The 17,154-nt window shown below is 43.4% G+C and overlaps 1 protein-coding gene across 1 annotated transcript; it reads left to right on the top strand.

Annotated features, from left to right (window-relative positions):
- The first annotated feature begins 2,701 nt into the window (after positions 1–2,701).
- LOC106567570 (HLA class II histocompatibility antigen, DQ beta 1 chain) lies at positions 2,702–5,821 on the top strand. Its single transcript, XM_014137042.3, is given in 6 exon segments — positions 2,702–2,901; positions 3,613–3,634; positions 3,636–3,895; positions 4,442–4,714; positions 5,027–5,137; positions 5,310–5,821. Coding segments are annotated over 6 exon segments (780 nt in total). The 5' UTR covers positions 2,702–2,837; the 3' UTR covers positions 5,360–5,821.
- Positions 5,822–17,154: the final 11,333 nt, after the last annotated feature.

The following is a 17,154-nucleotide window of genomic DNA, read 5'->3' as shown; positions in this document are numbered from 1 at the left end:
TGTGTCCAAACTTTTGACAAGTACTATATATTCCGAAGCTTATTCAAATGTAAATGTTCTGACCTACAAAAACATTTGACCACTGCTATGTTTTTTTCTGGAATTAATTTCATTATGTGTTGGGCTTTTTGTGTGAGCGAGGTTTGAAAGTACTGAACTTTCAACAGTGCATTACATTACACAGCAGTGTGTCCTGGATGTGGGTGTTAATAACAAAACTGCAGTCCCACTGTGTGTGCTGACTCATCCAGTATTTTGCTGTGGAGTGTTTGTTTGTTCTCTTTTCCCATTTCTATGTTTTGTTTCTGTCTTAATTCGAAGCAAGGTCATTGATGGAGAATGGTTGCAAGTGCTGTCCTCCATGTATTAATATAATAATATTCGCCCTAGATTACATTTGTTCGGATTAGATTTGGCCTCATGGATACTTCCTGGATTTCAATTGGTGGCTTCCTTTCTGAGAAATCTATTTTGTGAATTTAACAGTAACAAACAGGACCCTCTTTTTGTGGTGTGCAGTGAGTTAAAAGTATGTTCCTGAATTAAGTTCTGTACATTAGGGGATTTTTAGCGACATTTGTAGCATCCCGAAATCTCATGAAACTATCTCCTCCATCTTCACGTGACTGGTGCTTCCCCTTGCAGATGCTTCCCCTTGCAGGGGAACTAACTCTGAGAAGTAAACATGTTAATGTTGATTCTCTCCCCCATCCACAGATTTGCCATAGTAAATACTACAGTAAGTTTACATTTTACATTTTTTATGTAACCTTTATTTAATTATGCAAGTCATTTAAAAACAAATTCTTATTTACCGGGGAAGTTAACTCCGTTTGAAACAGGACTAAGTAATACCTTACTTTATATCGTTCTTATTACTTATTACTTATTACTTACATTGCACTCCAATCTTTTCAGACATCCACAATTAGTCTAATGTCAAAATTAGATGATTTATCTAAAGCGACTTGCCAGAAATGGCCAGAAATTCAAAAGAAAATGGAAAAGATAAACACCGCCAGTCTAGAGATTACAATGCCTATTTTTTCCTTCCTTTTGGATTTTGGCAAAGGACACATTTTGATTTTGGAGTGTGATGTCACTTTAAGCACATATTTACACTGTTCTTACAACAGAAGCCTAACCCTCATTTTGTCCGCTATCTCTGAATCAACATACAGTATGTTCTAACAGTGGCCATGGGGATTCACATAAAGGGCTTAGGAAGTGAAAGAGTATGGTTCTTGAAATGAATGCACTAAAGAGGTCTATATAGGTCTGCTAATACAGGACTAGTAAAGGCCCAGTGCATTACTTTTGTGATTTTTTTTTACTAAATGTATTTGAATGTTTACCAGTATTTGTAATTTGAGTCTGATAATTATCTGTACAAAACGGTTAATCTGATAATATTTGAGGAATATAAAAATACTTGCTTGGTATATGTTTTCCAGTTTCTTGAAATACTTTGCAAATGCAATTCACTTTTATGTGAAAACTGAAATGGTCTAGCCATTCCTTTTCCATTTTAGTAGACGGTCTTATCCAAAGGAATTTACAGTAGTGAGTGCCAACATTGGTATTCTTTTTTGTACTTGTCCCCTATGGGAATCGAACCCACAACCTTAGAATAGCATGCCGCTGCCTACCAACTGAGCCACATCATCACAAACCACTTTATGTCTCAATGTACTCAATTACTGTATTGTGCATTCTTTTTCTTCATGGTGATGGAAAGTCTACAGGTAGAAACCTAGATGACCAGCCTATGCACAACACAGTAATGTACATTTACATTAAAAGTGGTTTGTAAGATATAGATGTACTATTGTAAAGTGGTTGTTCCACTGGATATCATAAGGTGAATGCACCAATTTGTAAGTCGCTCTGGATAAGAGCGTCTGCTAAATGACGTAAATGTAAATGTAATGTAAATGTCAATTAATACTGCACAAAAGTGGTTGTTTTCCATGTTATTAAATCAAGAAAAATATTTAATTTGATGTGGATGTTTTGTGTCTTTGCCCATAACATGGCACCATTTGATGTACACTACCGTTCAAAAGTTTGGGGTCACTTAGAAATGTCCTTGTTTTTTAAAGAAAATCACATTTTTTGTCCATTAAAATAACATCAAATTGATCAGAAATACAGTGTAGACATGGTTAATGTTGTAAATGACTACTGTAGCTGGAAACGGCTGATTTTTAATGGAATATCTACATACAGTGGTTTCTCAGTTGCGTCATACAGCGGCACTTTAACCTAACTCCTAAACCTTACCTTAACCTAACCCTTAGCCTAACCAATGTTAGTCACCTAGTTAACGTTGGCGTTAGTCACCTAGCTACCTAGCCAACGTTGGCGTTAGTCACCTAGCTACCTTAAGAACGTTAGCCAAAACAAATTGGAATTCGTAACATACTGTATAGTACGTTAAGCAAATTGTTAACATCATTTTATTTTTTGAAACTGCATTGTTGGTTAGGGGCTCGTAAGTACGCATTTCACTGTAAGGTTGTATTAATTGCAATTCGTAACATATTGTATGAATTGCAATTCGTAACATATCAAAGGAATTGTAATCGATAGCATATCATATACAAAATGGATGAAGAACAGCCAAAACTTAATACATACCGTAACATATCATACTAACTGGAGTGTCCGGATTTACATTTACTATGTTACGTCTACCCTCTGAGTCCAGGTTGGCAACGGTCCTGCTGAGTTCAAAACTGAAGTTTCCCAGCTGTCTAAAAGGGTGGTTCTTGAAACAGCTTTAGTTTCCTCAGTGTTGTTTCACAGTTGAAAAGTTCTAACTCTGAGACTTGATTATGTATGTGCTGAATTGCTTCTCCATCCACCTGCTGCTCCTCTTCTCCTCTCTGTCTGAAGTGGGTGAGTTCAAACAATCATAATCCAAATGAGATTTTATTGCTTTTCAACAGTGAAAGAAAGTGGACATTGCAATTGGCTGAACAGAGACGCATTAACAGAAATTCCAGATTGCGAACACTGGAATGTGAGATTTAGGCCTAATCTACACCTCGATTAGGATGATAGAAATCCTTATTATTTCGTTTAATCCTTTTTCACTTTGAGTGTAATTATTCAGTTAGCCTTCACTTTCCCGTTCTGAACTTCTAACGCGAGTGGGGTGGGTGTGGCTTCTTGACAATGATCGCAAGAGTAGCTGCTCAACGATTTAATAATGACTCCAAGGCAGTTCCACCTCCAACACCGCCAAAACATATGCTATGCATGTGTCTGCAATCGGCGGTTAAGGCTTGATCTGATTGAATCTAGGCCAAAGTGTTTTACATTTGTCCCATATTCTTGCAATGAAACAACACATTTGTATGGCTAGTTATAAACTAGTAATTTACACACTATAAGACAGGGATGGGCAATAATTCTGGCTCGAGAGCCACATAGGGAATTTGAAATTCAATGGAGGGCTGCACAAATTATTTTTGGACCAATTTCTTCAGGGGGGCATTTAATGGACTGGCGGCCAGATATACCCTAATAATTATATTTCTGAAGTGTGCATAACTCTTCAAATCTGTCTATTAAAAAATACTTTTACCTGTCCTTTTTCTGTTATAGTTGATTCCTCAGATGAAGATTTTGCACGATGATGCATGGTGTAGGTTTAGCTCCAGAGATTTACATAATATGGAGTATATTTTAGAGCATCATTTTAACAAGATCTTGGTGGCTCAGTACAACAGCACCACAGAGAGGTGGACAGGATACACAGCATGGGGAGTGATATCTGCAGAAAAGTGGAATGAGGACCCAGATGAGATCCCCAGGAGGAGAACAGATATGGGTGTGTTATGCAAGCCATATGCTAATCGGATCTACAACGCAACAGAGATGTTTATGGGTGATTATAACAATTCACTAACAACTGGAAGTTATCCTTCACTTGATTTCTTTTACGTCTATAGGATATGCTCTGCAGTACTTGATAACATGTCACATTTCTTTCAATTACATTATTGTATTTCAACAAAACATAGACCATGGAGTAATACTGTAGGTCAGTTGTAATAATCTAGTAAGGTACAGTAGTTCAAAGCCATATTCTTCTAAATAAAGGAGGAATTGTTGGAATGAACCATAAACAACTGGAAATCTTACTGACTGTGGCTTTAACTGCTAGAGCTGGGAAGGGGCAGACTAAGGGGACTTTTCTGACTAGCATCCCATTGACAGCCCAACTAGCCAAAATCTTAAACGTACCGTTTATCAACCAAACCCTTAACCTAATTTAAACAAATTTGGAAATTCAACATTGGAGTGCTGGTCAGGCACATTTCCCACCATTTTAGGCTACAGATTTCTGTAGCAAGCACTCAACATTTCTGCTTGAAACCTTATTCTTCCAGTTATAACGTATCATCATTGATTCATTGACCTCCTTCTCTAGTTGAGCCCAACGTCACACTGAGGCTAGAGGGGCCATCCAGTGACTCCAGCCTTGTGTGTAGCGTCCACTTCTTCTACCCCAAACACATCAGAGTGACGTGGCTGAGGAACGGGGAGGAAGTGACCTCAGATGTGACCTCCACTGACGTACTGGCCAATGGACTCTGGAGCTACCAGATACAGTCCTATTTGAAGTACACACCCACAACTGGAGAGAGAATCACTTGTATGGTGGAGCACATCAGCCAGACTGAGCCCAAACTTTATTACTGGGGTAAGGGCATGGGTGGAGTAAGGGTGTGTGGGTGGAGTAAGTGTATAAGTGAGAGCGACTTCACCCGACTCCCCAACAGGGCTGCAGAACAGTGGCTATTTCATATTAGGGCTCACTAATATGAACATGGGGACAAGGAAAGTCAACTCTTAACTCATCAGCTGAAGAGTAGAACAGTCACAAGTCATCTCTGAAATGTTCACCAGTTTGTGTCGTATAGCCCAATGTCTCTGTGGAATAGGGAGATTAAAATAGTATTTTCATTTGCGTGTGGTTTGGAGACCATCATCTTTGTTAAATGTGTAATTGCAGATCCCTCCTTGCCTAAGTCTGAGAAGAATAAGATAGTGATTGGTGTCTGTGGGCTGCTGCTGGGGGTGGTCTTTGTAGTAGCTGGACTGATCTACTGGGCGAAATCTACTGGTGAGGAACCACAAGACTCATGAAAGATTACTGAAAAGCCACAGATAATGCTACTCACTGTATATCTACGGTTGTACTGCTATCTGCCTGTACTACTGTTGTAGACTCAGTGCTCGATGATGGTTTATTCTTATGGCTCTTAATTCAGAATCTCTGTTTTTACTTTCAACAGGACGGCTGTTGGGTCTTATTGGTGAACGTGATTATGGGACTTGTGATTGAGGCCGTGTGGACGAAGGCTAGCTGATGAAATCCCTGTCGTTAACTGATGGTAGCTGATATAGTTTGCTTTTTAGCTGCTGTTGCCTCTAGCAGCTGCCCCCCCCCCCATTCAAAATGCCAACATTTCACCAACCATGGCCTGCTTGCCAACAGTTAACCAACTACACTCTGGAAAAAAAGGGTGATTTGTGGAGGGGAAGGGGTTCTACCTTGCGTGAATTCAATGTTAAATCAATAAAATTTCACAATATCATTGCATTTAGGTAAAAAGTTCAGTGAAAAAAATATGAAATGCCCTTAAGTTGATGACTTTGCAAATTCAATCAGTTTTCCACATTGATTCACATATATTTTTTGGGTTGAAATGAAGTGGAAACATCAGTTTTTGCCCAGTGGGAGGTTCTACCTGGAACCTTTTTCATCAGAATTTAACATAAGAAATCATTTCTGTTTAGCAAAAGCCTTTGTCGATATTTCAGTTTAATTTTAAGACATTAGCTTGCCTAGGAATTTGTGGAGGAGTAGCCTTCACTGTCATTTGTGCAAATGTGTTCTATTGTGTTTATATTCAAGAATCCTATTTGTCATCGAATCTAAATCCAGTTAATGTATCTTTATTCACCAGCCCAACCTTTACCTGTGTGTTTTAATGTAGACTGAGTTGTCCCTTTAATTCTCCCTTTAATGTCCCTTTAATTGTGAACTGATCGCTTGCACTGACTGTTAATTAGTTGATTGCTCACACCCGTGGCCTCCTGCCTCAAGGGCTCAGTTTGTTCAAATGGAGGATTCTGTTGAGTGTGTGGAAGGTACTGCGGAGATGTCTGCAGGTTGTTAATAAAAATAAGCTATAAGCAAGATCATCATCTCTGTCTGATGTGAGAGGGCATCGGTCTACCTTCACACAAAATTGTTATTATGTACTGTACATTTTATATAAAATGCCAGGCTGCACGTGCCTGAATTGCTTACCTATATGGAAAAATATTATAAGAATCTTATGAGGTCCTTTGTATGTTGAAGATATATATGTCCGTCTATACTCTTAGAAAAAATTGTTATTTGGGGTTCTATATAGAACCTTTTGGTTCTTTGGACGAGATTAAAGAACGCTTTACTAAAAAAGGTTCTATATATACTCAGGGCCAGTTTATGAGGTACACCCAACGTTGCTCAATTAGTATCAAGGGACCTAACGTGTGCCAGAAATACGTTTCGCACACCATTACACCACCGACACCAGCCTGTATAGTTGACACCAGGCAGGATGGGGCTATGGACTCATGCTGATTATGCCAAATCCTGACTCTGCCATCAGAATAGAATAGAATAGAATAGGCATTTAGAGTTCCAATTCTGACTATATACACTGAGTGTACAAAACATTAAGAACACCTGTCTAATATGAAGTTGCAAGCCCCCCCCTCCTCTTTTTGCCTCAGAACACAATTCGTCAGGCAAGGACTCTAAAAGGTGTCGAAAGCATTCCACAGGGATGCTGGCCCATGTTGACTCCAATTCTTCCCACAGTTGTGTCAAGTTGGTTGGATGTCCTTTGTACTTGCTCATTTTCATCATTTGTTTGCCATGGACACTTGATAAAAATAGACTATGCTTTTACTCCAATGCATTGATTTATCGTGCTTCTACACCTGCGTTGCTTGCTGTTTGGGGTTTTAGGCTGAGTTCCTGTACAGCACTTTGTGAGAGAGAATACAGTAGACAGCACGCGTCAAACGTTTGATTTATGACCCTATGTCCGGGTGACGTGTACATGCCCATATTTGGGCAACCTGTCAGGACATCCTAGCGGGAAGGTATCACGTGGTTATGTCCATATAAGGGCATCATGTTCCGGTTCTCATGCCTTAGAGTGAGTGTTAATTTATGCATATAGTGCATCTATTTCTTTGAAGCTATCACGCTTTAGCTAGTGTTTATTTAACAAGATAGTGCATATCTATATGTTAAAGCATGTGTATGCATTTGATCTATCCTGGGGTGTGTGTGTGTGTGTGTGTGTGTGTGTGTGTGTGTGTGTGTGTGTGTGTGTGTGTGTGTGTGTGTGTGTGTGTGTGTGTGTGTGTGTGTGTGTGTATATATGTCTCTGCAGGGGTGTTTGAAACAATGTTTTTTTATCTAAACAATTCAACAGTAGGAGGGCATATATACATAACGATACCCAAACAACAGGTGATTTTTCCTAGGTTGTGGATCAAGGGAGAGCGGCTCTCCAGGGGGTGGCTGTCACAGTCAATCATGCCAGCTTCTTTTTGAAAGGGTAATTGTACTCTTTAAGTTGGGCCCTTTACTTTTGACTTACACAGATTCATTTTCTGCCCCACTTATTAATTAATGCAGTGGGATAAATCAGGTGTTTCTTAGTGGTCTTAAACAAATCTACTGTGAAACAAAAGTGTACACTTTACACACATGTTTATTGACTTAAAAAAAGACCACAGTAACATGTCAGATATAGTAGAGATGCTAAAAAATCTGCTAGTTTGTAAATAAATGGTTTTAAAATTCTATCTCACCCTTTATCGAACGGGAATCGGTTGTTTTCTCTATCGCGGAGAAAGGCTTTTCTGGGAAAATGGGTCTGTGCGTTTCAAAACAATGTATTCCCGGAGAAAAAAGGCTTTCGGGAAAGATGTGTGCGTGCATGTGCGTGTGCATGTGCGTGCGTGTGCGGGCGTGTATGCCGGAGAAAAAAGGCTTTCGGGAAAGATGTGTGTGTGCATGTGCGTGTGCGTGTGTGCGTGCGGGCGTGTATGTGTGTGTGTTTCAAAACAAAGGGTTTTCGGTGGTGTGTGTTCAACAATGCCCTGGCATTTGCACTTAAGGCTCTCTCTCTCTCTCTGTCTAGATATCTGTCTACCCCCATCAAAAAGGTTTGAAAAAATATAGGCACTTTCGATTCACTAACACACAAGCCTTTCAAATCCGATTTTATTGACCCCCCCAGAGGATGTGGGGGCTCAAAAGTCAAAACCCACAGCCGGAACATATCATGTATAGACCTACCCATGGGGTTAAAAAACATTGTTTTATCTAATCAGCACTGATACTAACGGTCCCCCCACCCCGGTCGGTAAATTTACATCGGACACCCCCCAAGCTGTTTCCCCTGAGGTGCTATGAAGCATAAAGGCAATACAGCCAGACAGAATATGTTGAGACACCCTCCTGTTGTTTTAAATCATTGTTTTGGTCTCTAAACATTCGGGGTACTACAGGTCAATTTTTGCATACAGGATGGCGCCCCAGAAAAACGTCACCCCCGCTCTGTAAGCTCATTCCCTACTATCTCTCAGTCACGACAGATGTCCTGGTGAAACAGACAGTATTCAACCCTTCTGTATGACCGACTTTAACGCAACTCCAAACCCCAGGCCAACAGCCCAGAAGAGCGGAAGACCAATCAGCTAAAAGATAATCTGTGAATCCTTCCTCATGGAGCTTTTTGAAGGTGAATTAGTGAAAATAAAATATTCGATTTGGATGCGTAGGTACAGGGGCTATTTTAGTATTCCTTTTCTATTTTTTTTATTTACATGTTTATAATCCAAAAAGTATATTTTTAGAGTGGAGTGAAATATTGTTTATGTTAAACTGTAGAGAACAAGAACTTTTGTTGAATAAAAGAGTCACTGATGTTTTATATACAGTACTACACAGAAGACAGGTCCGTACTGTAGTACTACACTATTACACGGTTATGTACTACTAATGTACTAGGATCTAGGATGTTAAGGAATATCTATGGGGGGAACATGTACATGATATAACACATTCCCCACAGCATCGAAGCATGCATACACTGACACTGACATTGTATTTTGTTATGTGAAAGTAGCATAAGTATGTGTAAAGAGTTTACAATTTTGTTTAAAATGTCAGAATATGTCTCTTGTGAAAATTGAGATGGGGTACATATATTGTGTATTTCAATTTCTTACACATTTTTAATAATACTTGTGAGCTGTAGACACGTATAAACCAAAGGTTTCATTTGGGTTATAATAATGATTTACAAATGAAAAAGTCAGTAGTTCATTGCATATTATGTAATTGTGGATTCGATTCTTTTTAATTATTTTGCCTATTTTCTCAACTGTCATCCCCTTGCTTTTTGCTTTATAGGTATGCTCTGCTAGTCCTAATTCCAGACATAATCCACACATATGTGATTGTTATAACTGGTCTACATTGTGGGGGAACAAACGTTTGTTTTCCTGGAAGGGTGAGCTTTCATGAATGGGGTCAAAATAAATATGGTAGAAGCGATAGAAACAAGGATCTATTTCCCAGAAACGAATAGTGTATATCATTAGTAACTCACGTTATCATGGTTCAATGATAGGTGTTCCATTCTGTGGACTGAGAATAAAAATACTTTGCACAACACATACATTTAGATTATTTTAGAGTTGTAAATACTACATGTAATTTACCAAAGTTAGTGTAATTGCCTGTAGTTCTTGAAATTAGAGAAAATAAAAATGTCATCTAGAGAAAATATTGTAATTTATACATGAAAAACTTACAAAATCTACTGTATTTATGCTTGTTAATCTTTATATACTGTACGTATCCATATTGCCCAGGTATCGTCATGTCATATACATCATAACCCGAGGGGGTTCACAGTTGTTCAAATGTTGCATATACATTTTTTAGTATCTCGATATTGTGTTATATGTTGGAATGTCTAATAAACAAATATATTGTATACATTAATAATATTATTTTGTCAGAAATATATAAATATAATAATAATAAAGTTTTACCTGCATCGTCATGCTGACGATACAGTTGTGTACTCTATCGTCCGCCCTGCTGATCGTGCTCTATCTGAACTACATTATGCTTTCATTATTTTGCATAAAATCTTTACTGACCTTAAATTATTATTGAATACGTGTAAAACTATGTATATGTTGTTTTCTCGAGTGTACGAAAATTATTCTAATGATTGAAGTGTATGTACCTAGTATGTTGTATTAGTATAGACGTTAAGCTGACTTTTAAAAAACATTGATGAGTTAGTTAATTAAGAAGCTGAATATAAAAAAATGTGGCTTCTTACATAGAAATAGGTCAGGCCTCTTGCTCAAAAGTAGGCTGTCCGTCTTTGAGGTCACGTAGGTCAATTTGTTGCTCTCTTTGCCTTTATACAGCTCTTTGACCTACTGTAAACTCCCTTGGTTGTTAACATCTACAATAATCATTAGACGTACGCGTCAGAGTTATCATACCCAGTGTCAGGGCTTGCTAACTCTGGAAATTCATTTGGTCTGTACAGAGTTAGGTAAATCAGCTCTTTGCCCCCCTTACATGGGGAATAATCTCCAAGCTGCTCTAAACATTGATGTTTTTGGTGTTTCTAGGTTAATCTCTAGACTGCTGAATGAGGCCTGTTACAGCTTACTTACAAAACCTTTAAAAGGAGTTTGTGAAACCGTTCAGTCATAGATGTATGTAAAACATATTTAACACGTATTGCTTGTTACAGAAGACTACTGTTGTACATTGAATAGCCATTCATCCCTGTTACACCTTGATGTGATGGCTCTCTATGTCTGTACATAATGTGAAAAGTGGTTTCCATAAAGCCTCCAGCGACGCTCCCCAGTCCGGAGCCTCCTGAGACGGCCTGCAGCCCAGAGTCTTCAGCAACGGTCTGCAGCCCAGAGTCTTCAGCGACGGCCTGCAGCCCAGAGTCTTCAGCGACGGCCTGCAGCCCAGAGTCTTCAGCGGCGGCCTGCAGCCCAGAGTCCTCAGCGGCGGCCTGCAGCCCAGAGTCTTCAGCGGCGGCCTGCAGCCCAGAGTCTTCAGCGGCGGCCTGCAGCCCAGAGTCTTCAGCGGCGGTCGGTGTTTCAGAGCCTCCGGTGATGATCCACGGTCTGGTTCTTCCGGCGACACAGAAGCGGGGGGATCAGCGGGCGGTGTGGGGGCTACGCCCCGAACCAGAGCCGCCGCCAAGTATGGATGCCCACCCAGCCCCTCCCCTATAGGTTCAGGTTTGCGGCCGGGAGTCCGCACCTTTGGGGGAGGCTACTGTCACGCCCTGACCTGAGTGAGACGGTTTGTTTCTCTATGTGGTTAGGTCAGGGTGTGGGGTGGGCATTCTATGGTGTCTATTTATGTCACGGGTGTCATTGGGTAGAGATGACCAAAACGCAGCAGGAATGTGGATGCTCATCTTGAATATTTATTAAACACAGAGAGCACGGAAAAAATAACAAAACGAAGAATGACAAAAGACAGTTTAACAGGCTATACTCACAACAGCAGTGCTAAAGACAACTACCCACAAAATCCCCAGGTGAAAACAAGCATCTAATATATGACTCCCAATCAGGAACAACGACGTACAGCTGTTCCTGATCGGGAGCCATACAAACCACACAGACAGACCAGAAAGCCATAGAAAACCCACACTAGAACAATTACTCAAACCCCAGACTACATAAACCAAACACCACTTTAATAACACACACAACCCCAACCATACATAACAAATACCCTTCTGCCACATCCTGACCAAATATATAATACAAATACTCCCTCTATTGGTCAGGATGTGACAATTTCTTTGTGTTGAGCCGAGTATGGTTCCTAATCAGAGGCAGCTGTCTATCGTTGTCTCTGATTAGGAATCATACTTACAGTGGGGGGAAAAGTATTTGATCCCATGCTGATTTTGTACGTTTGCCCACTGACAAAGAAAGGATCAGTCTATAATTTTAATGGTAGGTTTATTTGAACAGTGAGAGACAGAATAACAACAAAAATATCCAGAAAAACGTGTGTCAAAAATGTTATAAATTGATTTGCATTTCAATGAGGGAAATAAGTATTTGACCCCTTTTCAATCAGAAAGATTTCTGGCTCCCGGGTGTCTTTTATACAGGTAACGAGCTGAGATTAGGAGCACACTCTTAAAGGGAGTGCTCCTAACCACAGCTTGTTACCTGTAAAAAAGACACCTGTCCACAGAAGCAATCAATCAATCAGATTTCAAACTCTCCACCATGGCCAAGACCAAAGAGCTCTCCAAGGATTTCAGGGACAAGATTGTAGACCTACACAAGGCTGGAATGGGCTACAAGACCATCACCAAGCAGCTTGGTGAGAAGGTGACAACATTTGGTGCGATTATTCGCAAATGGAAGAAAAACAAAAGAACTGTCAATCTCCCTCGGCCTGGGGCTCCAAGCAAGATCTCACCTCGTGGAGTTGCAATGATCATGAGAACGGTGAGGAATCAGCCCAGAACTACACGGGAGGATCTTGTCAATAATCTCAAGGCAGCTGGGACCATAGTCACCAAGAAAACAATTGGTAACACACTACGCCGTGAAGGACTGAAATCCTGCAGCGTCCGCAAGGTCCCCCTGCTCAAGAATACATACATAGGCCCGTCTGAAGTCTGCCAATGAATATCTGAATGACTCAGAGGACAACTGGTGAAAGTGTTGTGGTCAGATGAGACCAAACTGGAGCTCTTTGACATCAACTCAACTTGACGTGTTTGGAGGAGGAGGAATGCTGCCTATGACCCCAAGAACACCATCTCCACCGTCAAACATGGAGGTGGAAACATTATGCTTTGGGGGTGTTTTTCTGCTAAGTGGACAGGACAACTTCACCGCATCAAAGGGACGATGGACGGGGCCATGTACCGTAAAATTTTGGGTGAAAACCTCCTTTCCTCAGCCCGGGCATTGAAAATGGGTCGTGGATGGGTATTCCAGCATGACAATGACCCAAAACACACGGCCAAGGCAACAAAGGAGTGGCTCAAGAAGAAGCACATTAAGGTCCTGGAGTGGCCTAGCCAGTCTCCAGACCGTAATCCCATAGAAAATCTGTGGAGGGAGCTGAAGGTTCGAGTTGCCAAACGTCAGCCTCGAAACCTTAATGACTTGGAGAAGATCTGCAAAGAGGAGTGGGACAAAACCCCTCCTGAGATGTGTGCAAACCTGGTGGCCAACAACAAGAAACGTCTGACCTCTGTGATCGCCAACAAGGGTTTTGCCACCAAGTACTAAGTCATGTTTTGCAGAGGGGTTAAATATTTATTTCCCTCATTAAAATGCAAATCATTTTATAAAATTTTTGACATGCGTTTTTCTGGATTTTTTGGTTGTTTTTCTGTCTCTCACTGTTCAAATAAACCTACTATTAAAATTATAGACTGATAATTTTTTTGTAAGTTGGCAAACGTACAAAATCAGCAGGGGATCAAATACTTTTTTCCCCCACTGTAGGCAGCCTTTCCCCACCTGTAGTTGTGGGATCTTAATTTTGTACTGCTCGTTATAGCCTGCAAGACGTGACGGTTGTTTGTCATTGTTTATTCTTTTGTTGAAGTGTTCTGAGTTAAAATAAATTCAATATGAACACGTACCACGCTGCACCTTGGTCTACTCCTTTTGACGATCGTTACATACACATTTTATTATAAAAAATACATACAATTGACATAGAGATATATATTGTAAAAATGGATGTCCTCCAGTTTTAGAATATCTTGACTGAATATTGTTTCTATCTCGGAGTTGACCTTATCATGTTGTCTGCCCATTTCAAACAACCGCAAATCAAAGACCTCCGAAATGTCATTTAAAGCGGGGAAATGATCAGAATTCAGTGTTTTACTCGTTATTGTCACGAGCGGGTAGAACTGTTTTAGGGTGAGTCAAGCGCAGGAGACTGAGGTCCGTTGGAACAAACTTGATTTAATAAATCAAAGGCAAAATCCATATACGGCTGGGAGCACAACAGTCAAAAAGACTAAAAGAAGCTCCGCTCAAAAGGGCAGACGGGGCGCAGCCCGGCAACCCTACTGCCTATACAATAAGTCGTAAACCAAACAATATAACACCACACGTAACAAAGAACAATCCCGCACGAATCCTAACTAAACACAGACAGACTAAATACCCCCCCACTAATGACAAACACGAAACAGGTGCAATCAAAAAAAACAGACATAACTAACAGACACTGAAACACAGATCGGTGGCAGCTAGTAGGCCGGCGACGACGAACGCCGAGCACCGCCCGACCGAGGAGAGGCGCCACCTTCTGTGGACGTTGTGACAGTACCCCTCCCCTGACGCGCAGGTCCCTCAGCGCGCCGACTCCGGCCTCGGGGACGACCCGGAGGGCGAGGCGCCGGGCGATCCGGGCGGAGGCTGTGGAAATTCCACAACATGACTGGATCCAGAATGTCCCTCACCGGGACCCAGCACCTCTCCTCCGGACCGTACCCCTCCCAGGCCCCTCTGCAGGCCCCCCACCCGACGTCGGGAGTCCAAGATGGCCCGGACTGTATACGCCGGGGCCCCTCCGATGTCCAGGGGGGGCGGGGGGGCCTCCCGCACCTCAGCGTCCTGCAGGGCGGGGAGGGGCCAGCGAGGGGTTAATACGGTAATATGTAGGAAGTTGTAACCTATAACACACCTCGTTTATTCTCCTCAGGACTTTGAATGGCCCCACAAATCGCGGACCCAGCTTCCGGCAGGGCAGGCGGAGGGGCAGGTTCCGGGTCGAGAGCCAGACTGGGTTAAACACAGGGGCCTCACTGCGGTGGCGGTCAGCGCTCTCCTTGTGACGTTCTCCAGCCCTCTTCATACACTCCTGGACAGCATTCCAGGTCTCCCTAGAGCGCTGGACCCATTCCTCCACCGCAGGAGCCTCTGTCTGGCTCTGTTGCCATGGCACCAGGACCGGCTGATAACCCAACACGACCTGGAAGGGTGACAGGTTAGTAGAGGAGTGGCGCTGAGAGTTCTGGGCCATCTCGGCCCAGGGCACGAACCGCGCCCACTCCCCTGGCCGGTCCTGGCAATACGACCGCAGAAACCTGCCTACATCCTGGTTAATGCGCTCTACCTGCCCATTACTCTCGGGGTGGAAACCCGAGGTCAGGCTGACCGAGACCCCAGCCTCTCCATAAACGACCTCCATACCCTGGACGTAAACTGGGGACCCCGATCAGATACGATGTCCTCGGGCACCCCGTAGTGCCGGAAGACGTGGCTGAATAGGGCCTCCGCGGTCTGTAGGGCCGTAGGAAGAACGGGCAACGGAAGCAGATGGCAGGACTTTGAGAACCGATCCACAACAACCAGGATCGTCGTGTTCCCCTGAGATGGCGGGAGATCCGTTAGGAAATCCACCGAGAGGTGAGACCAAGGCCGCTGTGGAACGGGGAGGGGCTGTAATTTCCCTCGAGGCAGGTACCTAGGAGCCTTGCTCTGGGCGCACACCGAACAGGAAGAGACATAGTGTCTTACATCCTCAACCAAGGTGGGCCACCAGTACTTCCCCTTCAGGCCGCGCACTGTCCGTTCCACCCCAGGGTGACCCGAGGAGGGTAGAGTGTGGGCCCATCGGATCAAGCGATCGCGAACACCCAGCGGAACGAACTTCAGACCCGCGGGACATTGAGGTGGAGTGGGTTCTGACCGACTCGCCTGCTCGATGTCCGCATCCACCTCCCATACCACCGGTGCCACCAGACAGGAAGCAGGGAGTATGGGAGTGGGATCGATGGTCCGCTCCTCGGTGTCGTAGAGACGCGACAGTGCGTCGGCCTCCCGGTTCCGAGAACCCGGAATGTACGAAAGGGTAAACTGAAACCTCATAAAGAACATGGCCCACCTGGCTTGACGAGGATTAAGTCTCCTCGCTGCCCGGATGTACTCCAGGTTACGGTGGTCGGTCCAGATGAGAAAAGGGTGACGTGCCCCCTCAAGCCAATGTCTCCACACTGTCAAAGCCTTGACCACGGCTAACTACTCCCTGTCCCCCACATCATAGTTGCGCTCCGCCGGGCTCAGCTTCTTAGAAAAGAATGCGCAGGGGCGGAGCTTCGGAGGAACGCCCGAACGCTGCAAAAGAACAGCTCCTTCCACAGCCTCGGACGCGTCCACCTCCACTATGAATGGCAAAGAGGGATCCGGATGCGTCAGCACCGGAGCGTCGGTAAACAGAACCTTCAGACGACGGAAGGCTCTGTGCGCCTCTGCCGACCACCGCAATCGCACCGGACCCCCCTTCATCAGTGAGGTAATGGGAGCTGCCACCTGACCAAAACCCCGGATAAACCTCCGGTAATAATTGGCGAACCCCAAGAACCGCTGCACCTCCTTCACCGTGGTAGGGGTCGGCCAATTACGCACAGCCGTAACGCGGTCATCTTCCATCACCACCCCTGTGGTGGAAATGCGATATCCCAGAAAAGAGACGGCTTGTTTGGAGAACTCACATTTCTCAGCCTTGACGTATAGGTTATGCTCCAGCAGCCGCCCAAGCACTTTAAGCACCAGAGCTACATGCGCGGCGCGTGTGGCGGAGTAGATCAAGATGTCATCGATGTACACCACCACACCCTTTCCGAGCATGTCTCTGAGAACCTCGTCCACAAAGGATTGGAAGACGGCGGGAGCATTTTTTAACCCATACGGCATGACGAGGTACTCATAATGGCCAGATGTGGTACTAAATGCGGTTTTCCACTCGTCTCCATCTTGGATACGCACCAGGTTATACGCACTCCTGAGATCTAGTTTGGTGAAGAAGCGCGCCCCGTGAAATGACTCCACGGCCGTAGCAATGAGAGGTAGTGGGTAACTGAACCCCACTGTGATAGAATTTAGACCTCTATCGTCAATGCACGGGCGCAGGCCTCCTCCCTTCTTCTTCACAAAAAAGAAACTCGAGGAGACGGGTGATTTAGATGGCCGAATGTATCCCTGTCTCAAGGACTCAGTGAC

The sequence above is a fragment of the Salmo salar genome, chromosome 13, assembly GCF_965601325.2.
Source record: "Salmo salar chromosome 13, fSalSal1, whole genome shotgun sequence".
Taxonomy (NCBI): Eukaryota; Metazoa; Chordata; class Actinopteri; order Salmoniformes; family Salmonidae; genus Salmo; species Salmo salar.
The sequence above is the reverse complement of the archived record's forward strand: the minus strand, read 5'-3'. Positions and strand labels throughout refer to the sequence as shown.